Source organism: Lissotriton vulgaris, chromosome 1_1 (assembly GCF_964263255.1).
Source record: "Lissotriton vulgaris chromosome 1_1, aLisVul1.2, whole genome shotgun sequence".
Classification (NCBI taxonomy): Eukaryota; Metazoa; Chordata; class Amphibia; order Caudata; family Salamandridae; genus Lissotriton; species Lissotriton vulgaris.
In genome coordinates this window covers 1915556369-1915574488 of record NC_141685.1, presented here as the reverse complement: position 1 = coordinate 1915574488, position 18120 = coordinate 1915556369, and the positions used below count along the sequence as shown (strand labels likewise).

Here is an 18120-nt window from a genome sequence, read left to right as displayed (position 1 = left end):
CTCCCAACTGTGTATCTTTCTCCCCCACAAATTTCTCATTGTGTCTGACTCAGTCATGTAATATAGAACTACTTTCTATTGCTCTCTATAACGCTCCCCCTTTCTCGTCTCCCTCTATTTCTAATGCCTTATCTTTTGGACACCTTTCTTCTAAGAGTACAAGTCTCTTCTTTACCTCACTCTTTCTTTCCAACTTAAGCCTTAAACCAGCATGTCTCATTTGGCCTCTTGTTTACCCTGTGCAGCTCTTCCCTAATGTAAAGCAGTTTGCCCTTCTTCACACCTTACATTTCTCTGCTTCAGACATTTTCTATCTATCATAACAAATCTGCCTTCACCAATTCCGTACGATCTGTCTCCTCTCTTTTTGTACACCTCACTCTTCAAATGTTTCTCCTTACTCACACTTGTCATTAAAGTGGTCTATCTATTGTCAATAGTTGTACGTTTCACCCCTGTGTAATCACTAGGGCAGACAGCAGACAAACTCTAGGTCTGGCTCCTGTCACAAATATGTACATATCTCACTAAATGTCTGTTCCACTTACATGCCCAGATGAGAATGATGACATATGTTCCACTCGCCACTCTATCCACTATACCATGCACTACCAACCGTGCCAAAAAGGAACCTGGTCTGCATTTCCACTCACCACACAGAGTAGGAGTTGTGCTCTATTTTCTGACTTTTATGACCATCACTTATCAGTACTAATAGGGCAACTCTTATGGAATCTGTATTACCCACCTGTTTAGAGACCTGCATGTCAGTATGAAGCATGATATGGGGCATCAGAGTTTATCCGTCTGATTACTGCAAAGTTTCCCTCTCTTCAACAATATTTTCTCCGACACGTTTTGCCTGAATATTTCCTGGTAATATGCACCTGGGTAAAATTGAGGATAATGAGACACAGAGTGGAGAAGTTAAGGTGGAGAGTGCTGTTGCGCTCCCAGGGAAGATATCCCCCACAGGGAGGTGCCAGGAGCCCACCCTCACCCTCGCCGAAACAGCCGAAGACGGGGAGCAACAGTGTGCTCGATGTGAAGAGGAGGAGGGGGCCCGGGATCCCATCTCCGGGCCCCAAAGCTGTCGGGAGTCGGGGGAGTGCCGTTGCAATCCCCGAGGTCCACTGCGACCAGCAGAAACCTGCGCATCTGCCCACAGGAGCGGGCAGACCTGAAGACGAGTGCTGGCTCCCATGGCAGTATGCAAGGGTGCTGGCCAGGCGGGGAGCCAGAGCCCACCGGGGGTAGGCTCTCCGGCTGGCTCATCCCCAAGGAAGTCAGACAGGGTCCCCGGGTGGGGACTGGGGCCCCAGAGAGGAGAGAGATGCAAGGGGCCCGGATGGGACCTGGCCCTCGATAATTGGCATAAGCAGCCGGGGGTTGGCTTCCCGAGCTGCAGAACTCACCTGGGGTTCTGGGTGGGACCGGGCCTCCCATCAAGGCCAGGAGATGCAGCAAAGCCGCCGGCAGCAAGATCACAGCTCCCTCCGAAGCAGCGGGGGAGCCGCTACTATAATGTGCATGGGGCAAGAAGAAGCATCCTCATAATGATTTGCGGGCCGGTCGGCCTGCAGGAAACGGCCTGCTTGTTTTTCTACCTGTGGTGGCCCCAGGAGAACGAGGTCACCACAGAGTGAGTGCAAAGGTGCAGGGGGAGCTGCTGGAGAAGCGCATTCCCCCCCAGCACAAACATGGAAGTCCCTCCCTAAGTCTCATGGGGACTTAAACAGAATAACCCCTCCAGGGTTCAGCCAGCATTTTAACTTCTCTTGGGTGGAACTTTTGTTCTACATTTAGAGGAGGATTGAGAAGTGTGCCAAGAGTTGAAGGGCTGAGTTGAGGATGTCTGGAGAAGGGTATCCCCTGGAGATAAAGAGGTGTAATTGCACCAGAAAAGCATTTACGAATGTTATTTCTTTTAGAGGGACTGAAGGTCACATGTGTAATGTGAAGTACCTGTGTAAGGTGATGTCATAAGCAAAGTGGGGTTATGTTGCCAGACATTCCTGCTAGGGTGTCTGTCTTGCTGTATATGCAGTGATCCTGTGATTTCCTCTGTGATGCCCTTAGGGGCTGTAATTGCAACACATTCTGATGTCCAACAAATGGGATGAGTACTGTCATTCTAAAGTAATGCTTAAACTTGTATTCTTGCTGCTGCGCTTAGGTGAAGAGCCCAGACTGTTAGCCCTTAAAACATAGAGATGTATGCTTCATGGTCAGTAGGCAATGCTCAGGTAGGGCTGTGTGTCACCAGGGCAGGTGTACCTATTGTAAATGCTTGTTGAGGTACTGGGGTGGGTCGCCACTGGGCAGATGCCAGTGCGGAGAGCCCTCGCTCCAGGTCAGGTTCAACTAACTGCATTTGGGGGCAAGATGGTGTGCATACATGGGAGTGGTGATACTAGACCCCACTCCCCTGCGGGAGGTGTGGAGATGTTATGCAATGTCACAAAGTAATTCATACAGCTTATGTATATTTGTAAATTGGTGCATAGTATTGAGTAGTGTGTGTGTTTAATAAATGCACTCTTACTTTCATAAAGCAAAGTACAGACTGGATAATCAATTATTGAGTGTTATTGCTGTGCACGTGTAATGGCGGTTACTAGCCCACACCACCTCCCTTGAGTAAGCCTCGACTGCTCTGCAATGCTACCATCTGAGAGTCAGGCCCTACAATTGGGTGTTTGTTTCCCATTGAATGACAAATGTAGTCATGTTATTTATGCAGGCGTCCTCAAAGATTCTGCCTTGTTTTCCAACAAGGACAAAATGCGCTCACCAAGAACAAAGCAAAACAGAAAAGGAGAGTGCTCAATAAGGGACTTCTGTGTCATAACTGACTACAGAATAAGCAAGTCAGCTTTGATAAGTACGGAACAACAATAACAAACTTAGAGGACAGAGAGGGACAGAATTAAGGCAAGCAGTGAAGGATGTTTAAGCAAGAATTACATGAATGTGAGCTATGTGGCTGTCATTGCTCAAGTGGACCCAGTGCTTTTCTAATCCAATCAAATATCAACATATCAGTGAGGGGCAGTCCCATCAGTGGGGGGACAGGAGAATATTGAAAATGTTGTAAAGATTGAAAATCCTGAAAGGATTGAAAGTGGAAGTCGAAATGAAAAAGCAGTAGTACATAAAGAAAGTGAACAGAGTGAAAAACATGAGGTGTGGCAACAATGGAGTCCATCATCTCCAGGTCCATGCCTCTTCACCAGGATTATAATCAAGTTCACACCTCCTCAGACCAGAAACCTGGGCCCCTGGGTACCGGACCATTCAAAGCGATTACAAACCACATGGCGAACAGACCCTCGAGAGGGCAACCGCTGAGATGGAGGTGGAAGAGGAGGAAGACTTTGCTTTTGCAACAGCTCCACCAGAATATAATCTACAGAATCCACAGGTCCCCCAGTAGAGGGAGATGAAAAGAACAAGCTGACTGAACATCACCTCAGAACTCCAGATACCTCGATGCTAGACAGCCCGACTACCTAGGAGTAGCAGGTGGCAATGTCTTAATAAAAACACTAGCAGCTATCACTAAGGCCAGTAAACTCCACCCTCGCAGCTTGGACACGCAAATCAACGTGCTGCCAACATTAGCTACTTTCACTATGGCAAATGATGAAAAATTGGAACACCTACATTAATTAATAATTTGGGTGCAAGACTTTGCAAAGGATAAAGCACCTTCGCATGGTGATGGATGCGTGGCAGACAGCGGCGCTTGTTTTATTAGATCTGAGCGCCGCGTTTGATACTGTCTCGCATCCCATCCTATTGCATCGCCTGGAGGAGATTGGTCTGAGTGGTTTAGCTCTCCAATGGTCCCGGTCCTTCTTAGACGATCGTTTCTTTAGCGTTGCCATCCCACCGTTCCAGTCCCAATTCCATCCTCTGAAACAGGGGGTGCTGCAAGGCTCCTCGCTGAGTCCCACGTTGTTTAATCTTTACGTGAGACCGCTGGCTGAGGTCGTCAAGCATTGGGGCATGACTATGGTCTCATATGCCGACGACACTCAGCTAGCGGTTACGATCAGCGGGGATGCGGACCGGGATGCCCCCAGGTTTCAGAGCGGACTCAGGGCGGTGGCGAGCTGGATGAAGAACAACTGTCTCCAGCTCAACGCAAAGAAAACGGAGATCATGATCGTCGGTAGGAGGCCGGAACTCTGGGGGGACAGATGGTGGCCAGTGGAGCTGGGCCCAGCCCCCATTCCGGTTACAGAACTGAAGAACCTTGGAGTATGGATGGATCCCTCTCTCAGCTTTGTGGGCCATACAAAGAAAACCGCTGCCTGTTGCTTTGGCATACTACGGTCGCTGCGCCCTGTATTGAAGTTTTTGGACCATCACACTAGGCAGCTGATAGTCCAGGCTACAGTGCTATCTCGCCTGGACTATGCCAGCTCGCTCCTGGCAGGGGCTAACGTGGCGGAGGTCACTCGCCTCCAACGCGTTCTGAATGCCGCGGCGAGAGCCATTGTTGGCCTACCTCGAGCCTGTTCCGTCTCCAGCACATTGAGATCTCTGCACTGGTTGCCCATCAGGGCAAGAATCCAGTTTAAAGTGCTGTGTCTGGAGTTCAAGATTTTGAGGGGTGGAAGCCCTCAAATTCTTGTGAATCTTTTGACTTGGTATGTGCCTACCCGGTCCTTGAGATCCCTGGGCCAAGCTCTTACGGTGATTCCCCGATACAGGCTGTGTCGGGTTGGCGGCCGCTCTTTCAGGGTTAGAGCGGCCGAGCTTTGGAATTCTCTTCCTGTTGAGATGCGGTTGCTCGTTGATCTTTTAGCCTTCCGCAAAGCTTTAAAAACTTTTCTGTTTGAATAAATTTTGCCTCCGTTCCTTTCCTTGTTATGTTCCCTGTAGGTGTTGCTTTTTTCTTGCCATGCGCCAGGACGCCCCTTAGCTGGGGCAGCTGTGCGCAATACAAAAGCCTATAACATAACATAACATAACATAACATATTGCCAGTGTGATTCCAAATCCACCCTGCTGGAGGTCATACCAGCGCTTATACAGGACACGAAGGCAGGAGTCCCAATAAACTCAACATGGAACGTGGAAGGAAATTAGATTCAGGCAGAAGGTCAGACAAGTGAGTTTGTGGAGCCGGTGGAAAACTCAAAACCACAAGCAGCATTGGGCATGCAGGGGGAAACAACCACAAACGAGTATCCACCTAATAAATACCCACATGCAATATCGGACTATCTGAGGCCCTACAGCGTTAACAATGGAGTAAAAGAGGAAGCTGCTGGCCAGGCAGTATTTCTGCCTCAATTAAAGGAGAATGGGAACTTAGATAGTGAATGGTCTACACTTTCTTTAAAAAAAGAAAAAGTTCCTAACAAGGCAAAATAGGAGCAACAATATGCTTGGGGTTAAATTAAACTGGATTAAACAAGAACACAAACATTTCTCAATGTTCACAAAAAACATCACTGGCAAAGAAAAGGTTGGTGAATGACTGGCCCCACAAAAAGCCAAATGAAAGTTGAACTGGAACTTGATACAATAGAGACTTGTCCAAAGGACTCACAAAAAGCTCAAATGAAAGTCAAAATAAAAGTTGACATAGTAGAGCCTGGTCCACTAAGTATAAGGCTGTAGGTGGTAGAGTAAAAGAACAATGCTAGGGGAGTTTCCACTGACCAACAGTGGATGGGTGAGCCCATGGTTCCGACTCTAGCAACTTACCCAAATCACCTCCTCAAATGGAGGCTGTTAGACTTGGCTTTTTCCGCAGGTTCACCCCCAGACGTTTTGCTTTTTGGCCTCCTGTTGTTGACCATATTTTTGTTGATTTTAGGACTCTGGTCACTATACTGTTGCTATTCAGTGCTAAATGCATATGTTCTCCATGTAAACTGTGTTTATGGATGAGTTTTTCCATGTTATTTGATTTACTACTAAGTCCCTAGTACAGTGCACTGTGTGTGCTCAGGGCCCGTACATCAAAGGCTGCTAGTGTGCCTGCAGCACTGATTTGGGCCACCCACACAAGTAGCTTTTCAGACCTCCCACTGCAGTGTCTGCGTGCAGTTTTTATTGTCATGTCGAGCTGGCTAGTGCCCATACTTGCCAGGCTCTAACCTTCCCTTTTCTCACGTGTAAGGCACACCTCAGGTAGGACCAAGGTACCTCCCTGGGCAGGGTGCAGTGTATATGAAAGGTAGGTCTTGTCCTGGTGTTTGTGACATGTCCTGATAGTGAAATACTGCTAATTTCGTTTTTCACTATTGCAAGGCTATCTATTCCTTAGGCTAACATCGGTGGTGCCTTGTAACATCTTACAAGCCTAACTTTCCATTGGGACAAGATAGAGAAATAGAGTTTAGTATGCTGGATCTCAGGATTTAAAAACATATCTTTTAGTAAAGATGATTTTTATATTATTTGTTTTAAAATACCATTTTTAGAAAGCGGGTATTGTCTTGCCTAACCATTCTGAGTGCCTCTGCTGGTCTGTGTATTGACTGTCAGGTTTTGGTGTAGCATGGGCTCAGATTGTGTATTCACTATAGACAGCCACAATGGAGGCTGAAGTGTGTTCTGACTTTCCTGGGTGACTCATATAGCTTGGCTGAATAGGCCTGGTCTCCATTTAGAATGGTGGGAGGAGTTTACACTAGCCCCTGAATAGCAGTGTCTCCTCTGCACAATAATGTCTCCACCTTGTAGTGAAGCTAGGTTAGAAATGGACACACTGGTATGGTTTGGGCTCAGAGACTCTTGCCACAAAGAGAATAGAGAGTAAATGTGGTATAGAAGAGGAAATGTGGTATAGGACTTTAAAACTCTTCTGGATTAAAGAACATGTCAAGAAGAAGAGCTGGAGAAGCTGTGAGGAGGAACTACCACTTTGAAGTGTGCTTTGCTGTGTTCGCCGGCAGTGGCTGCTTCTGTCTTGGGCAGAGAAAGAACTGGACTGAACATTCTGCAAATTCCTTCTTTGAGTTTCTCCACGACTTGAGAAAGAGCTTGCCCCCTGTTTGAGAAGTCTCAGGTACAGCAAAGACTTCACCTTCTTCTGGGCACTGCCTCTGGGACCGGATGTCTTAGTTGCCACAGAGGGAACCTGTAACCCAATGCCATCACCAAAACCGCCGGCAGTTCTGTGGCCTGAAGGCACTCCAGAGGGCACCACTGCACTTCTTACCTCAACCCTGGCCTCACCGACGATGACAACCTCCACCACTACCAAGCCACTGCTTGCACCGTGACCTGTGGGCACCGCACTCTGCACTACCTTACTTCCCTCCACCGCCCTAGTCTTACTGCCACTGCATGCTGACAGCGCTGCCATGGTCTGGGGCACTGCTCATAAGCTACAAGACACACTGCCCCATCCCAAACCAGAGCCGCGGTGCAACGATGCCAGCCCGATCAACCGCCAATCTTCAGCGGATGACACTGCTTGCACTGTGACCATCAGCACCATGACGAGCACTGCCCCACTTCGCACTGCAGCCCTGGTCCCACCAACACCGATGGTTGACCAGCACAGAGCCGCTGCCTGCACCCACACATGAGGGCACTGCACGCTGGTCCGCTCGGCTTCTCACTGCAGCCTCGATGACCACCACTGCTGCCCCACACTGCTTTGGTTGGATGGAACAAGAGGAACTGTTTACAAGTCTTCTGACACAGATGCCGGTCTGCACCAATGTGGTCGACCAAAACTGTTGGATTTGGTTGTTTTCAGCACCGCGTTAGCACCAGACAGAGCTACCGACTTCAAGTACCTGCATATTAAAGGTTATTTTTGCAAAGTGCATATTTTTATTACTGTATTTTTATCGTTTATGGTCTTGTTTGCAGTGCACATATAAAATATTGGATATTTTTTCAAAACTGTTGTAGTTTCCTTTTGCATTGCTTTCACTGTATTACTGTATGTTATGTGCAAATGCCTTACACACTGCCTCTGAGATAAGCCTGTCTGCTCATGCCAAGCTACCAAGGGGGTGAACAGGGGTTCTTTTAGAAATGTATCCCCTTATCCTGACTGGGAAGAAGGGTAAACTGCCACCTAGAGACCCCCATTTCTGACAGAAACATACACCAAGGAAAGGACATTAGCACAACCAATGTCATTACCTTACCCTAGAATGTCGCCAATAAAAATTGGAATCTTCCATGGACAGCGGAACGATATAACCAACAATGTCTTATCATAATAAATGAACTCAAGGTCCAAAAAGTGGAAAATAAAAACTAAAAGCTCAATATTTCAGAAAGGTAGGGAGTCAGGTACAGCACTCTTAATTAAAAACGAAACGCATCATTACACCATTACAAAAAAGACCCACTGGGGCTCGACAATGTGGCAACAATAGAGGGGTTTTGTACGTCAGAAAACATGTCACCAGAGCTTTTCTTGAATTATGCAAACTTTGCAGCACCTGTCCTCCCCTCCAAAGTAGTGGCCGCCCAAGTGGTTTTTTTTTATTCAAATAAAAAATGACCTGGTAGTAAAGACATCCATAATTTTGGCAGGAAAAGGGGATGCTATCATTATAAAATGCAAAACAGCATACTGAATCATACCTTAATCGGGAAATATCTATCTACACCTGACAATCACACAGAAATGCGAGTGAGCAAGCACATTGCTGGATTGCCTATAGGCAATTTCAATTCAAATCTACTAACAAAAACACAATATTCAGGAATGAAAAGAGAGAGAGGATGAATGCTGGAGCATCCCACAAGTGACGGCCCAGGACCAGTTGCAGGAAACGTTTGTTGTATGTCTGGCAAATGCCGTAGATGCATTAGGGATGGGATGTATCAACGATAGAGTAATAGCAGATAATCCAGGGGAATATACTCACTCCTCCCCTTTCAGATTAGCAACCCTGGACTATCTGTGGTTTGCAACAGAACATTTCCACAACATAGATGGTTTTCAAATAATTCCAAAAACTTCAAGTAACCATGCAGCAATTCTATGTAAGATCACCAGGCCTTTGGAGAAGTGTCGGGCAGCAAAGATAATTGGCCATCTAGAAGACTCTGCCCATTAAAAAGAATGAACTGGGAGATGGAGCAGTGCCAAATAAACAAAATAAAACAAAGCTTAGGTCCAAAAGAAAGGAAAACGAGGTAATAACAGGCTGGGCAACACTGATTGCATCACTCCAAGAAAACCTAGCAGAATGCCCCAGAAGAAGATCACAGGTGGAACAAAATAAGTGGGGGCACTATGAGAGCCGTAAACGAAATGTTTATGAAAGTAGCTATTTATAAAGGGCTTGATATACAAACCCTGTGCTGAGTAACTGACCTGGGCAAAACTTCACATTGCGCTCAAGACAAAGGAATCAAGAAAATTCTGGGGGTTAATTAACAAACTCACTCAAGCCTAACATCCCAAATGCACAGACCTAAGAACATGATAGTTAATTGACCAAGATCACCACGGGGCACCAGACGAGGACACCAATCTCGCATATAGCTGATAAGATGGATGGCGTTATGGTGGTGAGGGAAGTGAGCATAGCAACGACGCCTTTTAGTATCAACCTTTGACTGCCTACAAGAAAGGTATGAAAAGACTGAAAGAAAATGAGAGCAGCTTGGGCACTATGCCCAAATAGCTTCCCGGTGGTCCTAATAAAATCAATTCTGAGTCTTTAGATGTCATTTGTAACCCCCCTCTTCTCAGAGTGTTATTCTACAGCCCCAACTATAGAATGATATTGTTAATCAATGTGGAAGGAAAGTGCTATGCCAGGTTACTGTATGAAGAGCAGAAAATCTGGGCAAAACAGATAAACTGATCCCAGGGTTTCAGGCTGGTTTTCAAAGGCACGATAACAATGAGGTCAATCTCCTGACCTTCACCTGCCTAATTGAGGAAGCAATGCTCTCCAAGAACCAACCGCTTAATGCGGCGTTCATTGATTTCATAAATGCCTTTGATGACTTGCCAAGAGGCCAGCTATGGAGGTGGGAGATGCCATTAAACCTCCTGAAGGCCATGGAGCCCGAGATTGGTCCTCGTCATGGAGTCACTAGACAGTAAAGCGTGGGTGAAAGGTACATTTTAAGGTAGCTGGGGAACCTCAGGGAAAATCTACACAAACAAAGGATTGTACGAGGGTTGCATTCTAACCCCCTTACTTTTTAATCTATATATGGCAGACTTGGAAAGTGATCTGGTAATGTGAAAGATCTGCCCACCCTACTGGAAGAAGCAAAAAATTTAAATCTTACAATAAGCAGATTACATGGTGGCACATGATAACACTCAAATTGGCCCCTGGAGATCGCTTTATGCACTTGTACAATAAATACTGTGTAGTAAACGATATTACTATCAGCCTAAAGAAGAGGAAAGCAGTGCTGTTTGGTAGACACCTGATAAAAAGGGTTGCTTAGTTCATCAGCTGGCCAAGATTACCAAGAGTAACACGTTTTAAATAGCTTAGTGTTATGCTCGATTACAGAGGAGGCAGGAAAGCCCAGCTCGTCTCCTTGTAACTGATGGCGAAACATCTGACATGCAGGATGGCCCAACTGAAGAGAAGCCTTGTGTGGCAAAACACTAATGCCCCACTAATAGTGGTGTCAACTAAGTTGATGCCCACAATAACATATGGTGCACTGGTGTTTAAGGATTAACTATATGAGTGGCTAGATAAACAGAAATGCATCTGCTGTCGTCGTCTATTTGCACTCCCAGACTGCACAAGTCAACCCCAAATAGGATTCGAATTTAAATTACCAACTCCTGGTAACATCGATCAAGACCCTGAGTAGGGGAGATCTGATAAAGAAAACCTTACCGCAGAAAACGATAGCAAAACTATTCATGAAGTCAGCAAAGATATTTTCATGGGACCGGGACTTTAGGGAAGTAAGAGCTAGATTTTCTGGCTACTGAGCCATCAATCAATCAATCAATCAATCATTGCATTTATATAGCGCACTACTTACCCAGAGGGTCTCAAGGCGCTGGGGGGTGGGGGGATCTGCTACTGCTCGAACAACCAGGTCTTGAGTTGCTTCCTGAAGGCGAGGTGGTCCTGGGGAGGGAGTTCCATGTCTTGGCGGCGAGGTAGGAGAAGGACCGTCCCCCTGTGGTGGCTCTACGGATGCGGGGGACGGCGGCGAGGGCGTGGCTGGTCGATCGAAGCTGGCGTTTGGGAGCGTAGAAGTTGAGGCGGCTGTTGAGGTATCCTGGGCCTTGGCTGTGTAGGGCTTTGTGTGCGTGGGTGACGAGTCGGAAGGTGAATCTCTTGTTGACCGGGAGCCAATGCAGATCTCTCAGGTGTCCGGAGATGTGGCTGCGACGGGGGATGTCCAGGATGAGTCGTGCTGAGGCGTTCTGGATCCGCTGGAGTCTCTTCTGGAGTTTGGCGGTGGTTCCGGTGTAGAGGGTGTTGCCGTAGTCCAGACGGCTGGTGACGAGGGCCTGGGTGACCGTCTTCCTGGTCTCGGTGGGGATCCACCGGAAGATCTTACGTAGCATGCGCAGGATGTTGAAGCACGACGAGGAGACGGCGTTGACTTGTCTGGTCATGGAGAGGGAGGAGTCCAGGATGAAGCCCAGGTTGCGTGCGTGGTCTGTTGGTTTGGGTGCACTGCCTAGGGCGGGGGGCCACCAGGAGTCGTCCCAAGCGGCGGGTGAGGATCCCAGGATGAGGACTTCCGTCTTATCTGAGTTCAGTTTCAGGCGCCGGTTCTTCATCCATTCGGCTACCTCTTTCATCCCTTCGTGAAGGTTGGCTCTGGCGGTGGCGAGTCGTTGGTAAGGGAGAGGATCAGCTGGGTGTTGTCGGCATAGGAGATGATGTTGAGGTGGTGCTGGCGTGCGATGTCTGCGAGGGGGCTCATGTAGATGTTGAAGAGGGTTGGACTGAGCGAGGAGCCTTGAGGGACGCCGCAGATGACTTCGGTGGCTTCAGATCTGAACGGAGGGAGGCGGACTCTCTGTGTCCTTCCGGCGAGGAAGGAGATGATCCACTCCAGTGCCTTCTCCTGGACTCCGACGTTGCTGAGGCATTGTACTAGGGTACGATGGCAGACAGTGTCGAAGGCCACGGAGAGGTCGAGGAGAATGAGGGCCGCTGTTTCTCCGTTGTCGAGCAGCGCTCGGATGTCATCGGTGACTGTGATCAGGGCGGTCTTGGTGCTGTGGTTGGCCCGGAAGCCAGACTGCGAGGGGTCGAGGGATCCGTTCATCTCGAGGAAGGCGGCCAGCTGCTTGTTGACGGTCTTCTCGATGACTTTAGCAGGAAACTGGAGCAGCGAGATGGGGCGGTAGTTTTTGAGGTCGGTGGGGTCAGCCGATGGCTTCTTAAGTAGAGCGCTGAGTTCGGCGTGCTTCCAGCTCTCCGGGAAGGTAGCGGTGTCGAAGGAGGTGTTGATGATGTCCCACAGGTGGGGTGCGATGACAGCGTCGGCCTTGTTGAAGACGTGGTGAGGGCAAGGGTCGGTCGGAGATCCGGAGTGGATGGAGTTCATCGTGCGGACGGTGTCTTCGGTGCTGATCGGAGTCCAGGCGCGGAGGGTGGTGGTGGGGGGCGGTGGTTCGGTCGTGGTGTTCGTCGGTTGAGTGCTGAAGCTGTTGTGTATATCCGCGATCTTGTTGTGGAAGTAGGAGGCGAGGGAGTTGCAGAGGTCTTGCGAAGGGGTGATGTCGTTGTTTCCGGCGTTGGGGTTGGAGAGCTCTTTGATGATGTTGAAGAGTTCTTTGCTGTTGTGTGCGTTGTTGTCCAGTCGTTCCTTGAATGCAGTTTTCTTGATGGCGCGGATGAGTTGGTGGTGTTTTCGGGTGGCGAGCTTGAGGGCAGTCATGTTGTCCGGTGTTGGGTCTCTGCGCCAGGTTCTCTCGAGGGCTCGGCAGTTCTTCTTGGAGCTCTTGAGTTCATCGGTGAACCATGGGGCTTTCTTGCTGCCGGGTCTGCCATGAACCTTCTAAACTTGAGGCATCCTACCTGAATATCTGAATCTGTCACTCCAAAACCATGCAAAGTATACACTCGTAAGTATGCGCTTTAGCCTAATCTCCCTAAGGTGTTATTAGTATTGTCGCAAGGAAGCTGAAGGTGATGCATGACACCGATTGTGCGGCCAAACAGAAGAGTCTTTAATACTGAGTTACTACGCCTTTTAGAAAACTTTATGAATAGAATAGAATAGAACATGTGATCAGAATCTGTGAGGCTCTAAAACACGAGGGGCCTCTCTCTCCGGCCATTATTTCAAACTCTAAATGTGAGCATATGTTGGGCAGCTGTCCTAACCTGTTTAAAAGGAAAATCTTGTCAGCTATCTGGATGCTTTTTAAAGTTTATGAAAGCAACAACTGATAATCTAAAATGTCTAGGGTGGTTTTACACTAGTGGCCTTTTACACATGGATCTCTATGACATTTTGGGCCTCACTTTAATGACACAAAGCACTTTGGGCCAGAGGGTGTCAAATTGAATCTAGGGTAAGGAAAATGTCCAGAATGCGGACTGGCCATTATGGGGATAGTTTGCATGTGGAGTAAAACTTGAGAGAGGCTGGAGGGGGCAGGAGGTGGTTGAGGTTCATGGCCGTTTGAAGGGGGCAGAGTCCTGTGCCCTTCTGCTCTGAGTGTGCTGCTGCAGGGGGGGAGCAGGAGGGAGGGCTCGGAGAGGAGATGAGCCTGGCACTCTGATCCGCGCAGCCGGGGAGAGAAGCTCGGCTGAGGGAAGGGGCAGGCGCTCTGAACCTACCTGTGGGAAAGGAAGGGGCTGGGGGGCTGGGGGACAGGTAGATAGGAGAGGGGGAGCTGAATAAAAATTATTTAAAAAAGCAAAAAAGCATAGAATAAATTAGGAGAGGCTGCAAGCTTATTCCGCTCCCACAGGAATGATGTACCAGGAAGCACGTTTTAGAGCTAAGCACTTTAGAGTAGTGTGTGGTCCTCTTGCTTCCATGACTAATATTTTGTGAGAGGAGAAACCATGTGTGTCATTTCACATTATTGAGAATGTAAAGTTTGGAGCTCCAAAAGGGGACTACAAACTTGATACCTTGTCCTTTAAACAATGTTTTAACTATGTTTAACATTCATTATTTGTGATGAGATGTAATGATTTTAACTTAGCGATCATCAATTAAATATTTTTGGGTAAAAATTCTTGCCGATTAGGGTCAATTATTGCAAAACTCGGAATCCCAATTTGGGCACTCCAAATGATGGTCTGTGTGTGCAACATCTTGTGAAAAATGTACCTGACAAATTATGTAAGGTTTCTGATGATCAAGGTGTCGACATTTTGATATTGTTATGCCTATTGCACTGGCTTATAAATAATACAAAACAAGTCCAGTCAAATTTTCTAAATGGTGATTGTTGTATAACAATGTCTTTTAACTTTGTAACTGATAGAGTTACTATTCCACTGGGCACGTCTAACTAAACATCCCACAAGCCATGTTCTTGTTTGACTGAAATTAAGCATATATTTAGCATGGCATTATGTTTTGGTATATTTTCAGTTTGTCTGTTTCATGAACAATAGTGACCGAGCATGTATATGTGTGTGCTTGTTTAATTGTCAAAACTTTTGATCTGTAACTTGTTCTGTAGTCAGTTTGAACTGCAAACCATTGTCCCATACTAAAGTGTTATTTAATAATTCTGATTTACACATTTTGCTTTCCTTCCATTTTTCTCTTGCAGAGTTCACAGTGTCCAGCTTTTGCAAAGTTATTGGACCGCTGGATTACTCGAGGATTAAACATCTGCGTCTAGATGGAAACAACATCACTCGTGCTGAGTTACCTCAGGAAATGTACAGTTGTCTCCGCCAAGCTTCTGATTTAGAACTGGAATGATGGCTCCCTCCGGATAACCAGTGACCTTGAGTAACTTAAGTTTGCTCAGGGATAACATCTTAAAGTTAAAATTCCCTATGAAAACGGATACCATCAATTTGACAAACTAAAACGTGTATACATGTTATTTAGCATGAATATGGTGACCTTACAATATTTTGTGTACAAACGGTCTGTATACATTTTTGAAAAATCAGCGACTGAGTTGTGGACGTAAATTGTATATCTAGCAAATCAAATTTTATATTGTAAAATATTCATACACTTGCATGGTATAATATGTAGTATTTCCAAACGTTTGCAAGTGATATATGTGACGGAATCCCTAAATTTAATAAAAAAAGTGATTAATTCAGTACCTTAAAGAGCAACTCTAACAAAACGCTTTAGTAATCTACAAGTGGTGCAGCTTTTCAGTTTGTTTGTAAAGTTTCTTCTCATTGTTACAATGAAAGCTTTTATGTTGGTTTTTCTAATCTTAAATACTTATTTCTCTCTAACTCATTTATTCGGATATCTCTTTAATACCATGCATGCCAAGCTTAACGGGTGTGTAAGAAATAAAACATAACATATCAGTTTTGGCCTCATATATTTTAGAGACATTTGTAATTCTTTTTAACATGCGTGGCCTATCAGTTTCAATAAATACAAAAAACCAAGAACACATATTTTTCAAAACTACTGGAAAGTTATCGAACAAACAATGTTTTCTTTCTTTTGTTATGTTAACGTTTCAACCACAATGTATTCCTCTTTACAATTGGAATCCACAATATTTTCTACATAATACTAATATCGAAAGATATCAGACAAACCCACAGTATTTACAATGATTTAATATTTTATTAATTTGTGTACCGCTGTTCTTCTAGTGTCCTCAGAGCCCAGTTTAACTTATTTGTTTAACTGTCTCAAATTTGTTATCAACTGAATAAAGTGTAGGCACCCAAACACAAATGTCGTTTTGTGTTTATCGACGCACAAAACTAAAACGGAAGATGAACAGAACCAAGTAGAAAGTACTTAAACATTACACAAAACACCAGTTTACAGCAGGTTTTTAAAATTAGTCCGTGATGTTTCACACTTTGTTGAAATGATGTAGATATTTTTTTCTTGTTTTCTGCATCATCTATACATGGCGAATCTTTAGAGAGTTAGGGAAATAAGAAACACAGCAGTGCTATGTGCATTGGTAGACTTTGCAAATGTAGGAGCAAGATAAGTATAAAAGTGCCAGGCCTCACATGTTAAATTTAACTATTTCACCATGGCAGCTAATGTTTTTATTTTTAAATCTTACCATAAGCCATTTTGTAGCCAATAACTGTAAACTGAAAGAAGTCATCAATTTCTTGTGGTACAGCAAGTCTTCTTCTCTCACAATGAGTTTTTGCATTTGATCCTTTACAGGTAAAAGGAATGTAGAACAGGGGCATCTAAAAAAGTTTGGAATCACACCACATTAAATGATTATTTTTGCCATGAAAAAGTGCAAATTGGGTAGAAGTGAAATTCACAACATTATAGGCGCCCTCATTCCAAGGTAACTGGTAATTAGAAGGGAGATACTGGGTCCAAGGTTACTGATTCCACCCAATATCTCAACTCCAGTTGCAAGCAATAATTAGTTTCTGGCACTGGAATTAAAAATATCATATGAAACTCAGAATTACCAAGCCCTTTCCATCATGTGAAATCCCGATTCAGGACCTCTTTCCATACACATTAACAATCTGTTTTGAACAGTGGGAAAATGTATGCAAAAAAGCATTTGGGGCATCATTACGATGTTGGTCAAAGTTGCCTCCGACCGACATTGATGCGGTCTCGGGACCAACCGACCTCTGGGCTGCGGTCCCAACACCGCAATCACAATGCAACAGCACCATCCCATTTCTCTATAGGATCTTGTGCGGGGGTCGAAAATCAGACACAGCAAAAGCTCCCATGGAGAAATGGTTTTTTTTGTTAATCCCTACACTAAGTGGCAGGCACCGTATGGTGCAGGGATTAACAGCAGGCCACCAACCGGAGGCCGTGGAGGCATGTGGGCCCAGCTACGGGACCCCAAAGTTGCTTTCTGACAGGCTTTTCATGCCGGAAAGCCCGACATGAAAAGCCTGTGGGCAACTAAGATCGTAATCCCAAGCCCGTCGGAAGCCAGGCGGAATCACCGTCTGGTTTCACTTCCAACTGCCGTAGCTGTAACACGCTGGTCAAAAGTGAAACCAAAAATGTCTGTCGGAAAGCCTCAGAGCGCAGGTCGGAGGCTTTCCGACTGACATCAAAATGAGGGCCCTTGTGTTGCCAGGTGTGTTACTGAATAATTTAAAATTCAAAATCGTGTGGGTAGTATGATCTTCAGATACACAATACAGTTAGGGTTGAGAACCCACACCTATGGTTTGTGTGTACACCAGCATCCATTGACCAGTATTTGTGAATGTAATTGTATAAAGCAATGGAAAACTGGGAAGCAGTTAGTTGCAAGTGAGCTTGCAAATTAAACTGGAAGCAAACTTTTTATCTTTCTAAGGAAGCAAGCACTTATTCTAGTATTCATTATTTAAATATATTCAATGCAAAGTGTATTTAATAATTTCATAATTTATTAAAGTTCTGTGCACTAGCTGAGAGTAATATGTTGTTGTAGAAGAAAGTTATATAAGCACATACCTGTACTGGGAAGTTAGGGCCAGATTTACAAAGCATGATCCCACATATGATCACAAAAAAAAGAGAACATCCTTCCTACCACACACCCTACATGGCGTAGCTTGTTAGCCATGTAGGTAAGAGCTTCAGTGTCCCACATAGAGATAGTAAGCACTATATATTAATGCTGTAATATAATATAATACAATTTTGCTATTAATCATCAACTTTGATTTACATTACTAGTATGAAGCAGAAAGTTCTCAGCGTCACATGAGCTGCGTAATGCTAACAATTTTCTCTGCACATCTTACTTAAAATGGTAAGTTTGGACACGGGATTTGATAGGAGAAGAAATATCTTGCTTAAACAGGGCCTTAGAAAAAAGGGGTTGATTGAAGGGCACATTGTTTACTCTTGCTGAGAAGTCTTTTTCATTGAACTCTGGTTTAATTAATGAAGATGGGGTGGAAATTGACATCTTGGTGTAGAAAACACTGCAAAAGACCTGGTTTTCAAGGAGAAGTCCCATGATGCATAACACATAAGAAAAAACAATTCTGCTACTCTAATATACACTTGTTGGCTGCAAGTTGAGTGCAAGCAGGA

General features: G+C 45.6%; 1 protein-coding gene across 1 annotated transcript in view; it reads left to right on the top strand.

Moving 5' to 3' along the window:
- The window catches only part of LUM (lumican), a 99614-nt gene extending 84186 nt beyond the window's left edge, over window positions 1-15428 (top strand). Inside the window, exon 3 of the mRNA XM_086919557.1 lies at window positions 14696-15428. Within this exon, the coding sequence (XP_086775683.1) occupies window positions 14696-14850 (155 nt within the window). The 3' untranslated portion in view covers window positions 14851-15428. The remainder of the gene's footprint in view (window positions 1-14695) is intronic.
- Window positions 15429-18120: the final 2692 nt, after the last annotated feature.